At 40.6% G+C, this 13963-nt stretch overlaps 1 protein-coding gene across 13 annotated transcripts in view; it reads right to left on the minus strand.

Annotated features, from left to right (window-relative positions):
- The window catches only part of arvcfb (ARVCF delta catenin family member b), a 228863-nt gene that overhangs the window by 96484 nt on the left and 118416 nt on the right, over positions 1 to 13963 (minus strand). For 11 of the 13 annotated variants that reach the window (XM_036144608.1, XM_036144609.1, XM_036144604.1 and 8 more), the window contains 2 exons: positions 3909 to 4067; positions 3410 to 3430 (listed from right to left, as the gene is read on the minus strand). In XM_036144608.1, coding sequence (XP_036000501.1) covers positions 3410 to 3430; positions 3909 to 4067 — 180 coding nt within the window. The remainder of the gene's footprint in view (positions 1 to 3409; positions 3431 to 3908; positions 4068 to 13963) is intronic. The other 2 variants (XM_036144606.1, XM_036144607.1) reach the window with 1 other exon arrangement.

The raw sequence follows: 13963 nt of genomic DNA on the forward strand, positions 1-13963 counted from the left end.
TAATCGGCGTAGGAAATTTAGCCCGTGCATTTACCTATGGGGGGGAAAGCGGGATCATTACGTTTGCAGATGACAACCCAGTGTTGCCATTTGTTGATAGTGATAATACGTCGGCGCAAAGGAAAGACGTCAAGCAGCTAGAGAGCTGGGGCAGAAACAACAGCCCAGCTGCTCAGCGTGGACAAGAGGGAAGAGATGATTATCAATTTCCAGAGGTCAGGACCTCAGCACACACACACACAGCTCTCAGCAGCCATACAGCAGAGAGTGAATAGCATTCTGTCCTCACAGAGCACATCTCTGATGACCTCCCCTGATAAAAAAAACAAAACATCAGTGGGGTCATAAAACGTACTCAGCACAGAGTACACTTTTGTGAGAAAACCAACATCACTTCCTACCAGAATCAGCACCACATTCTGCAAGGCCGTGCGTCAGAGTGGGTTGACGCACCTCATCTCATCACGGTACTTGATGAGATGAGGTGCTGCAAAACGGCATTAAGGCGGGGGGGGACTGCAGCCAAAACATCAAACTTCATTGTCAGGTCTGTGTTTTGCTTTGGTCTGTGTCAGTCTCAGTTCATCATCAATTATTTGCCATCATACCCTGATACCTAACAGCGCTCTGAACAATATCAAAGACTGCTCACCCTCTCCCCTGAAACTTTTGTCACCAACCAGACTGTAGCACAAAGATCACATACTATTAGTTATATAATAACAACAAACTAATTTGATTAGTCAGTTTCATAGGAAAAACAAATCCATTGACATCTGAAGTTTTCTGTTAAGACTTACCCTGCCCCCCCCCCGGCAGCAATGATTTACAGCATAACAGTCTATCTACCACTTTCTGGTTCACAATATTCTCCTTAAAGATTTCGCTTATAGTTTGTCGCACGAAACATGTTTACCACAGAAGCAACATCTCTGCTGGCAAATCGGGAAGACGGGAGAGGCTTCGGTGTTTTCATCTTCAGGCGGTTATGTGGGGGATAACCATGAAGAAACAGGAGCGTGTTCGAATCAAACGGCGTTCAAAACAACAAACTTGCACAGAAATACATCTGTGAGCTGCTGACAAATGATGGGGGGGGGGGGGGAAGATGGAAAAGGAGAGGGGGTTAAAAACGGCACACGAAAGGCGATACGAGCGGAAAGCAAGTAAAGAGAATGCTTGAGTCCGTTTTCCATTACATAGATGGTCGTTTCCAGAAGTTCGCCCTAGACATTAATCTGCTTTACTTTGCAAAGTAATTTAAAGAAAACACCCAACATTCTCCATTCAGCAGGGTGCCAGAGCCTTTAAAATTCTGTCCTTCCTTCCCCTTGGTCCTCAGCACACCCTTTGATTGGTGCGATGTTTTGCTGCGTGCACTGGTGGGCTTTATTCCTAACAAGTTATTTCCCCCCCCAGTGCATAAAACATGCGAGTGTGAAAAAGTGTGAATGTGGCCAATCCCCTCACAGCAAACAGACTGGAGGGCGATGGGTCCTCCCTTATGAGGGATTAGAGCTGGCTTTTTAATTACAGCTTCACAGTCCCTGGAGTTAGAGCTCCACACAGTGCTCTCCACTCATCTGCTGGCCTAAAGGAAGGGCTTACTGCAACAATGTTGCTATCTGCATCCAAAACGCTGCAATGCAAGCTTTTAATCTATGGAGGAATTTCTCAAATTGTGGAAAAAAAGTCCAGTCTCATCTAATAAGGGTTTCAAGCGAGGAGTCATTAGGCTGCATGATTTCAACAATTTAAAATGGGTTTTCATTATTTCACAACAATCCAGTTACATCTACTCTACCAGGATTGTAACAGCGTACATAAATCATGATTCTGTAGGTGCCTTGCATCAAGGACAAGGGTTTGATACAGTGGGGAAGAGATAAATACCAAATGTGAGGTTTCTTATTGCCTCGCTTAGCAGAAAATGAACCACATAAAAACTGAGACTGGAAACAGAAAAAAAAAAACTTCACAGTGAGAATGCTCAAAGGTAAAAAAGCTAATTACAGCAGATATGGTGATAACGTTAGAGGTATTTACATTTTTTTTAAGTGTTTGAACTTAAGACTGCTGCACAGTCTGCACGTCTAACAACAATCCTGAACCAGATAAAATCTACAGGCAATCTCTCGTTATAAAAAAACAAAAAAACAGTACAAAACAAATAATGCCAAATTTTATACCAGGAATGTAGGTTTCACAACTTATACTTCAAAATAAAAAATTTAAGTAGTTCTTGAGATGCTACGTTATGTAGACAGAGTGGGCTAATAAACACGCTGAGTCAGCAGGGTTAGCAACACTGTCCTGGCGCTCCCCTTGTGACATTGTTTTAATTGCCGGATATATCAGTATACACAAGATAGATCTGGGATGCTATAATAGCGTTTCGTTGTCAGGTTAAAAGCGAAAATCTATTTTAGTGAAGAAATGCACCAGCCCACAGTTGCCAATAAGTGGTATTCATTCTTACTATGTTCTCAGGACTATTAATTTAAAAAAAACACTACATTGAAAAGGCTGTTCTATGCAAATGGAAACACTTCCCAGATCAGACGGGTGATGAGTGGTGGACGACCTCTAACATTACTTTACTGATTGCATGAAACTGTTACTAAAACATGACACAAATAAACCCAAACGGCGATGCTTACTGAGCAGGAGAATAGCCTACTCCTCGAGACTGAAGGCATTTCTCTTCAGTTTGACGTTCCACAACGCGATGCCCACACATTGTTGATGTTGCTCCTTCAGTTTTTTCAAAATGAAGACTTGACAGAAATTCCCTAACTGTGCGCTTGCAGTGATTAACGACGAGGTTTTGAGCAAGTACAGTGTGACTTTTCCAAGAAACAAACAAACGCAATTCCGACGCATCTTTTTCATGCGTCGAGAAGCTTGCCTGCCACATTTCACAGCATATTTAAAAACAGGAACACATTCAGTTAATGAGGATGTCGTGTGTTGACACCTCTTGAAGTGGTGTGCAGACTGTTAACACATTAGTCAGCATGTGGTTACAGATCATGAATGACAACTTCAACTTTTTTTCAGCTTTTTTTGTGTATTTGAAGCTTTTCTAATAGGTGATTGGGAAAAATATATATATTCAGTTGCATTTTAATTAACAGTCCTTACATTCTGCATTGAATGTTATAACCAAAATGATTAATTTATGTGGCATTGCTGGGCTAAAGGTGTTTGAAGCTAACAGGACTAAAAACATGCACGGGGTAATATTACTGGGCATGGACTATCTGAAGAGGTGGAAGCAGCAAGCTGTTATTTAGAACATGGTCAATTGGGTTAGCTTGAAAAGATGCAGATTGTGCGGTGCACGGCTGCTGCAGTGTGTAAACATCGGTGGCATGGGGACACAAGTGGTACATAAAACTACACTCACCTTGACATTGGTTGACATATCCTTTCAGAAGAACAACAAAACACAGTAGAGGGAAAAAAAAATCAACAGAGTAGGTTTTAAGAAGCACACAACTGGGAGAATGATAGAAAAACTGACTGATGATACTAAGAAATAAACATAGAAATAAAGCCTCGAGTGGGGGAGGGCACTTCTTTGGGGAGCAGGCTTACAGGATTTAGACTCCCTAATAATGGAAATCTGGGATTGCAAGCAGAGTATGCGCTTTGATTGCATCCATTTTGACACTTTGAATTCATCTGAATCCATAGACAACAAGAACTTGCTGCAAATGCTATTAGGCGCCATACAAAGGTGTGACGATGAATGGGTTGCACTACTCTTTCTGCCATATTCAGGTTAACATATTAACAAAAAAGTATAATTTTGATATAATACACTTTAATTACTGCAACTCTATCAGATTTTATTTCACGATAAGTACCATGCTCTGCCGACAAAGAGTAACCTGGGGTGTTACCTTGGTCTCTGTGCGCCGTGTGGTTCCGTCGTCAGAGGTGACCACAGAGACGTGGGAGGTGGGGGTGCCAGGGTCTTCCTCTATGGTGACCGTCTCCTCCACCACCTCCTGCGGCTCCTGCATCATGGCCAGGGATGTGGCGTTACTGGGGCTCTGCTCCTGGACAGAGAGAGGGAGGGGGATGAAATGAAGCAATCCCGACTCAACAAGCAGATTTTTGCTAATCGTCGTCTTCCAGGTGATCATCTGTAAACCAGATGAATCTTTAACTTTCAAATTTAGGGATGCACCGCGAATCAGTGGCAGGAAGCAAATTATTATAAGCTTGAATGTTCCTCACCAATGACCTGCCAGTCAGGAACTCAAAAAAAAAATCCAACAGTGAGCGCACTGATCTAATGGAGACAAAGGTGTTCTGTGTTTCGAGCGTTCAACCTCTGACTCTCATGCTGGATTTGAAAATGATTGAAGCCTTTTGGGAATCTGAGGGTTAAAATAAGGAATAAGGTCCAGTAGGGGATGCACAGAGAGACAGTGCTGTGTTAGCAGTGCTAGCCATGCTAATCCTTAGATGAAGAAGCTAAAGGCAGTGTAAAATGTAGGCTTCACAATCCTTTTTTTTTCTTTTCTTTAAATTACAAGTAAAAACCTGTTTTGCAGGTCCTAAAGAGAAGTATGGGTTGGATAAAGTTGGTATCAGCAGGTCAAAGCTTTGCAAAAACCACTTAAAGTCCACCACGGTTGTACACTTTAGCCAACCAAAGAATGTTTCCTGAAAAATCAAACTCATGCAAAATAAAAAATAAAAAAAACACTCCATTGGCCACCTTGATCTCTACACCCTCACTGTAAAATTGGGGTTATATACAAACTCTTGTGTAAGCCCAACGTAGATATGCAAGCATTCAGCTGAAGGCTACTGCTACACATAAAAGAAAAAAGAAACAACCTTTCCCTTAATGCAAGCACAGCAACACAGAGTGGCTGACGCCTTCCAACCCACCGATCCCTGAAATTCTGTGAGAGCTGGAAGGACTATTTTTGATCCATATTTTACTGGGAGGTCATGGATTTGAAAAGAAACTTCTCTACAGGCGACGGATGAAAGTGAGTATTGAGTTTTACATTTTCCACCTGACCCGATAAAGGGGAGGAAAAAAAAATAAACATTTGAGAAAAATATGCTTCCTGCTGCATTTTCAGCTAATGGAAAAAAAACAATACGAAGCCGGTGTTTGGACGTGCAATGCCCTGGCACGGGCTGTTGGTGCACACGAGTGGGACAGAAATTACAGCTTTTATGATGAAGAGGGGAAGGGAGGCATTTAAGGCAATCACAGACAAAACAAAAACAGCACAGAGGCAAGAGAGCAAGAGGAAATCACAAGTAATGGGAAAGGCAGAGAGACTGAAGGTGGAGGGAAGCAGAGTAGCGGAGTCACAGTGAACTCTTTCACTGAAATAAGAGGAAACGGGGAGTTTGTGTACTTGTGGACCATATTGCTGAAACTGACTCAAAGGAATTCCTTATTAAGGATGTCTGTCACACAGATTTAATGTGTCCAGCTAACTGTTCCATCCGACCCAAATGAAAGTTCAAGTTCAAGTTGATGATCCAACACCAGCGTCAAACAGAAAACCCTTAAACATTTTTTCTTTGTTTTTCTCCTCTTTTGACTGTTTTCATTTGGCCCTAAACACTGACTAAGAAAGCTTAAAAAAAAATGGAAATCTCATCTGAAATTCTCATCCTTTTATAATTCCTCTCGTACGCAAGCGATTAAAAACTAATCCAATCAGAGCCTTTTTTTTTTTATTTAACCAGCAACAAAAAGCGGAGGTGACGGACAGGGTGAGATCAAGGAGAAAGCAAGAAGTTTCACAGTTTTCCCTCCCCGTGTTTCGTCGAAACTTTTCAGGTGACAGCTTGCCGAGGAAAAAAAACGCTTGTTTTCTTTACGTCTTTGAAGACACTAATAAGTGAACAGCTCTTCATTGATTGGGCAGCTTTTTCAGGCTTCAAAGCCCAAAAAGTCCTCATTGATCTCCAGTCTTTCCTGCTGCTCAATCAAAAGTCTGCTCTTTTTTTTGGGCTCTGTGCCTAATCCCAAGGCCCTGTTGCTTCTGTGCCCCAGATGGGAAGAAGACCTGAGCGGATGTCTGAGTATGAATATCACCTCATAAAGGACAAATAAATGGACAGTGTACACCTGCCGCCCTATATCTTGTAACTTTGAGTCAATTAGAAGTCACTCAGGTCATTAGACCTGGAAAATGGGTTCCAATGAGAGTTTTTTTTCCAGTCATTAGCACCTATAATGGGACTAATGACAAACTAGGCTATCTGCTCCATTGAAAGAGAAACGTTTATTTAAACAGTCAATAGCCAGCTCAGGAAAAGATTTTTTTTTTTTCACAGCTGACCTCAGGCTAAACGCCACGGCTCTACTGGGAGAGACCTACAGAGAGAGAAAAGGTCAGAGCTGATTAGTTCCCTGCAATCAGCATGCCCGTTATGCTCAATTCTAAATGTGAATTACCCTCCTGACCGCACGCTGGAAACAAAAACAGCCTTATTCGAGGATTGGCAAATTGCAAAATAGCAAGTGAAGTGAAATAAAGATCAGTTAACTGTATGAAGCCTTCTTTAGTCACAGGAATACATGATTTACTTAAAGGTCAGGTGGAAAATACAAACTGCTTTTCTGCATCCATTGACACCCATCGCCATCCCATCTGCTGCAGGCTCTCCTTGAAAATGTGCTTCGACATTAGTCCGAAGATTTTTTTTTTCTCTATAGCACTTTGATGGACTTCAGAGAAAAACATTTTGGCAACGTAACAAAGAAGGTGTAGTTTAATCTACAGATTCCAGGTTGGTCCTGATAAAAGCATCTGCTAAAGAAATGCAACTAAATGAGGTGTGATGAGGACTTGATCTCATGGGGTCGCACAATGTTAAAACACCAAAGTGGTGGGTTGAAGTTAACCTACCAAGCTTATAACCCTAATGCCACTGCAATCAGAATCCTGTATTCACTATAAACAGAATCTGATGCAGAGGAGATCTCCAGAATATCCAACACGTATTTCCCAGGGGAGTACTGTGCATTGTAGGCTACGCCCTTCGGTTCTTCAACCCCAGCTACATATGCTCTGAAAACACAAACAACTTGTGGATCATAACTCGGCAGATCAACTTTTAACATTGTAAAGGGAAAAGTTATCAATTATGGGTAGATTTGACGTATGACAGAAGCGACTGGATTCAGACAACAATGGTGACTCGCAAAGAGGAAGCAAGCCCGTTTTGGATGACCTGTCCCCCGCAAAAGCTGTCCCAAGAAATGCTTCCGATTTCCTTGCATCATGTATAATGCAGCAAGAGGTATTTACCAGGTCCTGCCGCTGTCCCGACATAGAATTGCTGAGCCAAATGCGCCTTCTCCAGCCGTAGGCGTTGCCGATCTGGGCAACACAAACCAACCCCCCCTACAGAGACTCTGTGCCTGCCCACCCAGCAAAAATCAGAGACATCCCTGGTTTTCATTAGAGAAATCAGGTCACCCGGTAACATTGATGGCGCTATTTCGTCAGTGTTGTCCAATCTACAACACTGCTTTTGTTGGTGGAAACGATGGTTTCGGTTTCCATGTTGGTTTCGATGTGAGTGGTTGAAGTAGCACGTCAGTAAAGATGACGGACAAGTGGAGCGATCCCAGATGGATAAGTGGAGCGATCCCAGATGGATGTGTGGATCTCTGCAGAACTACATCCATCTGGCGAGAGTCAGGTTATAGTGGTTGTGTAATTAATCGGGAACTTTTATGTGATAGGGTAAAATAGACTTTATTTTGAAGACACAGAGGAAGTTTTGAGTTGGCTTGTGTCGATAGGATAAGCAAATAAGGACTTGTTTGGGCTGACCAACACCACTCTCACAAAAGCATTAACAGGAGACCTTAGCTACTTTTAATTCACTTGTGTGGCAGCACCTTTGGTAGCTGATTGGTAAAGTTACTTTGACAGAATGACAGCCAAGATGCAAAGATTTGTAAATCTGCTACCTGCCAATTACACCAAAAAGGGGAATACAATCTGTGCTCTACCAAACTGCCCGGTTTCTTTTGTTTATTTTTTGAGTCTGGATGTGTTCGATGATCTGTGGTTCTAAATCTAAAACACGTAAACTGATTAAACCTGAACTGGATAAATTATTTAAAAGAAATCTTAGGTTTATGAAACCTTTATTCCATTTTATGAAAACACAAAAAGGATTTTCAGTGTTTTTTTTTTTGGCATGTAGGACAACCTGAGAGTTTGACGAGTATTAAAACCTGCACTTATCTGACTTAGACTCTAACAAACCACGTTGGTTATGCATGGTTTGAAGCATAGTTTGTTATTTGTCAAAGCTTTGCTCAATGTGTTAAAACAAAAAAAGCAGATTTTTTTTTGTTGCCAAAACTCGTCTTGTAAACCTAATGTGCACTCAATGTCTCGTTTCGTGAGTTGAATGCATCGTTCCAGCCCTTGCTTGAAATGATTTATGATGCTTTGGAAAAGGATACTCGGGGTAAACTCTCCATATTCAATTATTGGTCCCCCTGTTAATAAATTAGTTATATCTGTGTAACATCGAGGGCCATTGTAGGCTCATTGTGCAAACCCAGAGGAGCGGCAATCAAAGCAGGAGTGCAGCATTAAAGCAGCACTATCCTTCATTTGTTTAAAGCATGCAGCTGTTGGAAAAGTGCTGGATGGGAAGAAGTGTATGTGTGTGTGTGTGTGTGTGGGGGGGGGGGGGGGTTCCTGAAGGATTACTGACAAACTGGTCTCTTAATCCAAGCTTAATGCTTAGTGTCTCTCGTTCACTTCCTTGGTTCCATCCCCCTTGTCTCGCCAGGCACTAGGTGGGGGGACTGGAGTTGAACCTGACATTACAGCTCCTAAATAAATGATTAAAATGTGTCTGGCCGTGGGCTAGCACAGCTTTTTGTCAGTCGCAGGGGAAAACGGGGCTGATTGTGAGTCAAGGAGACTCAAGAAAGCAGTCAAGGGCAGAGTAGGTGGAGCACAGTGAGTTAATGGCTGATTTCTGAAAGAAGAATGATAAAGTGGCATAAAGGGCATCGAGGGAGGAATATGATAAAGAAAGGGGGAGAAGGTTTAAGCCCATACCAATGTTGGGGGGAAAATGGCTTGTATAAGAATAAAGAAACTTTAAGGCAAGATGGCACCAATTTCTAACCGCATGTTTGACGTCCATGACATGTTTGTCCCAAGATGAACCACTTCAGTTTATGCTAGAATAAATAGTCATGTTCTCTATTGAGGTGTGTGTGTGTGTGTGTGTCTGCATGCTTGCATGTCAGCGGTGTTTTCTACACTACATTCATACCCGCTTCAATAGCCAACCATTTCAATCAGTTTTCTATGATGTACTCATAGTACTCTGTAAGGAAATGTGGACAGATGACTCCAACATATATTACCTCAGAAATCTTAGGTAAATTTAGATTTGATCACAATTCATAATCTGTTATTTCTAAAACCTATCAGCCCAAACAGTGATCAGAACCAGCACCAATGGGAAAAGGGTTTAAAGGGACAGTGTGTAGCTAATTTGGCCTTTCAGACATACATATTCCTCCAAAGTCCAATAAAAATCGCATCAAAAATTAAAGCATTCTCATAGCTTAGAATGAATAGTTTATAAATGCATAGGAGTCAATGCACCCACTGGGAGGTGCCGTGTTACGTCGCCATTTCTAATTTCAACAGCCCAAAGGTGACAAACTTGTTAGCCATACGCGTTTTCTCCATCTGTCTCCTATATGAAGACATGCTGTCAGTGGAGGAAGAAAACAAGCAAAGATGACCATAGATCATTCTATGTGAAGTTTTCTGATTAAATAGAGGACAATCCATACCATTTGCCCAAGGGGGAAGAGAAAGTAACCAAGGAAAGAAAAAGAGGTGATAACTGGAAGAAAACGAGAGTCTATATCGGCATAGCTATTGTCACCTGTTGAAGTGAAGGCAATTCATGAGCGACCGGGGATTCCATACGGATGCGGAGGTTGCAGGCTTTCTGCTGCACAGGTAAGTTAATTCAATATAACAGGGAAGTTTATTTTGGTGTTATGTTAGAAACATGGTAAAGTAGTCCAGCAACTACTCTGTCCTCCTGGCAGAGGCGGCTAGTCGCTTATTTTAGAGTCCAAATACGTGGCTTGACATTCTGAAACGGGCCTAAAAAAACGCAACCCGTGACTCTCAGAATTGACCAGCGACTTTAGAAAAAAACGAGCCAAAAGTCGCTTCCAAAAGGCAGACTTGGCAACAGTGCCAAAAACCATTTCATACAATCACTGTAGCAATTAGCAGTAGCTTGGTACCAAACACATGGAGGACATGTTGATGTTGTCACATTTATAACACTCCCGGCTTCTGTAGTAATTATTACGCGCTTAATGGCGAGGCAATTTGTAATTTATTTAGTGTACCACTAGACAGATGTAAATCTTACACATTGGGCTTTAATAGAAATCTTCAGAAAATTTTATACAGTGAATAACATTTTTTATTTTTTATTTAAGCGTTTTATGAAAAATGTATCTCTGAAAATACCAAACTACAAAGAAAATCAAACTAAACTAAAAGGGTTAAAGTACTTGGTTACAAAGTAGTTTGCTTATAGGTACAAAATGGTGATAAAAGAGATTAAATGACAGTGCGGTTATAAAATAAGGGTGAGTTTTGGCAATTGCTAAATTGACGTGTTCTACACTGACAGATTCGGTCAAGTGTGAGCATACTCAAGGATGTACAAAGAAACATTGTTATTGTGTTGCATATAACCCAAGACAGATCATCCTTGTAGCTCAACATCAGCCGCAACAATCGATGCCTCCAAAGAGATTACCCTTGAAAAGAGGCTCAGAACAATCTCCTGTGGGGTACATATAATTACGATAGATCATGGACTGAAATCCAGCCCCTTCAAAGCAGCCAATGTTCACCATAATGAATTTCTATGCAGAAAACAAAACAAAAATGAGACAACTAGGAATACAAATGGGGAAGATTAAGTGATACAGTGGTGTCAATTAGCATCAGCCCGCTATCTGCAATCAGTCCACTCCCATTCATCATCGGTGTTCAATAAGCTGCTCAATGGGGGTGGGGGGGAGAGAGAGAGAGAGAGAGAGAGAGAGAGAGAGAGAGAGAGAGAGAGAAGCTTCTCCCAGGACGAGTCAAAGAAAAACTTCTGTCGGACTTAAGAGAATGAGCCATAGGACAGGTCGAACTGCCAAACCTTTTACATATATTGCCTTGAAAGGACAGCGACATGGAGTAAGACTTATTTAATTTGCAATTTGGTCCTGAACATATTTAACCTTTTCACATTTTTCTGCTGTCAAGCAAAAGATGATGGGTGGTTAAATTAAAAGAAATATGGGGATGTCTGATTAGTCAAAAATGAAATCATTTCAAAACATTCAACATCCGTGGTCAACTCAATACACAAAGAGATGACGCGCACTTTTACAGTTTGTTGCGAGAGTTAGGTGTCACGTTTACTCAATGTGTTACTGTAACCCTGTAGTTTTACTGTTGACAATGTAGGAAAAAAAAAGATTTAGCATGTAGCTATCAGATTTCATGCTGATAGCTACATGCCTTCATGAAAGTGAATGAGTTTTTTTTTTCTCCCCCTGAGTTTTCTGCTTTCTCCTGCAATAAGGTTGCAGCCTGGAGGGTACAGCTGATTGCACTTTGCCCCGAACAAGCAGGGTATAAAAAAGCTGGGAGAGGAGCAGGTCTCATGGTCAGTTGGCAGTATGTGTACTGTGTGCTTTGTGGAGGCTCGGTTGGCCTGGTGTTTTTCAATAGACCGAAGTTAAGGCTGTTTCCAGAAAGAAGTGTTTTTTTTTTTTTTTGTTCATTGTGGGAAATCCACTCTTGATTTGTGTTGTGGCTGAGAATGTGGCTGGAGTTGAGGGGGGAGTTCAGGTTTTGGTCTTTGTGGAACCATTTTTAGCCCGTGGCTTGTTATTTCAGTTGTCTTTGCTGGAGGCCTGTTATCTTAAACCTGGTTCCTCAAATTGCAATTAACCTCGTCTTTTTTTTGCAGGTTCCCCTTTTGTTTTTTTAAGTTTATCTTTGTAAAGAATAGAACATTTATGTATTTACCTCCCTGCTGAGTTTTCTTCCCTGGTCCATTATTGTTACAACCCCCCCCAATACCCCTAGACTGCCCTTGGGGAATGTAACATTGATGAATAAAGCAAGCTCATAGAACGTGCATCAATTTCAAACATTAAATATAAAAGATATTTATTCATGCATCATGATCATCCACTCAAATTTGCAATGAAGAAAATTGCCGTTTTAAACAGAAAACATTTTTCCTTCATTGCCAGATGATGTGTTATTCACAGTCTGAGTGCTTTTTCTTTTGATTTCAATATTTAAAATACTTAAAAAGTTCAATAATTTCATGCATAAAAGGGATAAGAGTTTCCTCGTCAGGGGGATTGTCTCTAAATCCAGCAACCTGAAGCCTATATTATATAATGATCAGAGCTGGAAGGCACAGGAAGGCTTTGTAACCTACCGTGAAGAAAATGTACAAATTATATATTTATACACACACACATACATACATACATACACATACATACATACATAGATATATACACATACATACATACATATATACACATACATACATACATATATACATACATATATACACATACATACATACATACATATATACACATACATACATACATACATATATATATATATCATTCATATAGGTCAAGTACAATTATTAGAAAGACATTTTTTATCTGCCAAATAAAAAATACCAAGGGCTACAGAAATTACATTTGCCAAAACAGTTTTAAAAACTAAAATCTTTGTGAATTCATTAACCAATTTAACTATTATAACAAACAAACGATAATGAAAAAAAGAGAAAAATCTTACTCTATTTTAAGTAAAAAACAAACGCCTGGAGACTGTGGCGTGTCTTGTTTGATACAAATGCAACTAAGCTTGTCTCTTTCACCCATATTTAAAAAAAAAAAAATGAGGGTAAATATATTGATGGGATAAATCAAGGGTATAACTACAGCCATGTAAAAACGAACATTGTGATTCAAATAAGTTTGCTGATTGTCTAATTAAACTAAAGGTGGGCAAAGAGACAATTTTAGAATTATTTGAAAATGTTGACGAGCTGCCGAAGCAGATAGATTAATAGATTGTCTATAATGTAAAAATCCATGCACAGCGGAGATGCATAACTACTTGTATAGTAAGCTGAAAATAAAATTAGCATTAATGCCATATTCAGTGTACACACATTAAAAAAAAATCTGTTTTTATCTTCCATCAGATGCGTGGTCTCTAATGCATCCAGCAGACACCAGCTTATGGCAATGAAAGTAAAGCAGGGGTGTTTACATCAACAAACAGCACCAAGTGTTAAAAGTAGCTCTACTTTGCACCTTACAACTGCACAGGGGAAGGCCATTTTGAAAATGTTTTGACCTCACTGTGTGCAGCGAGAGCATCCCTCTCCTCCAGCCGCTACTAGCTTCCAAGCCACTAATGGTGAGTAAATAAACATTTAGCTGGATGCTCTGGTTTGTCTGTTTAACTGGTTAATGGCTCATCAGATTTATTTGACTACTATCATTGTATAACAAGGGTCTGATTACACTCAGCAGAGCAGCCACAATAATAACACAATGATGGATGCCTCTACTTATAGCGTCATTATGGCACACCTTCACAATAAGAGTCTCATCCAGATTTAAAGCACTGTGAACTTGAAACAGCATAACGCCAATTAAATCCTCTTACAGTGCCCTCTCTGCTCATAAAAGCACAACAGTTTGAAGGCCGGGTGCTTTGTGTGTTCATCTCTGACAGATAATATTAAACGCAGAAGGTATTCTGAGTATGTTGGCGCGATGGAATGATGTAAAATATTACAACTATGATCACTGGCAATTATGATGGTAGCATTGAGA

The sequence above is a fragment of the Fundulus heteroclitus genome, chromosome 12, assembly GCF_011125445.2.
Source record: "Fundulus heteroclitus isolate FHET01 chromosome 12, MU-UCD_Fhet_4.1, whole genome shotgun sequence".
Classification (NCBI taxonomy): domain Eukaryota; kingdom Metazoa; phylum Chordata; class Actinopteri; order Cyprinodontiformes; family Fundulidae; genus Fundulus; species Fundulus heteroclitus.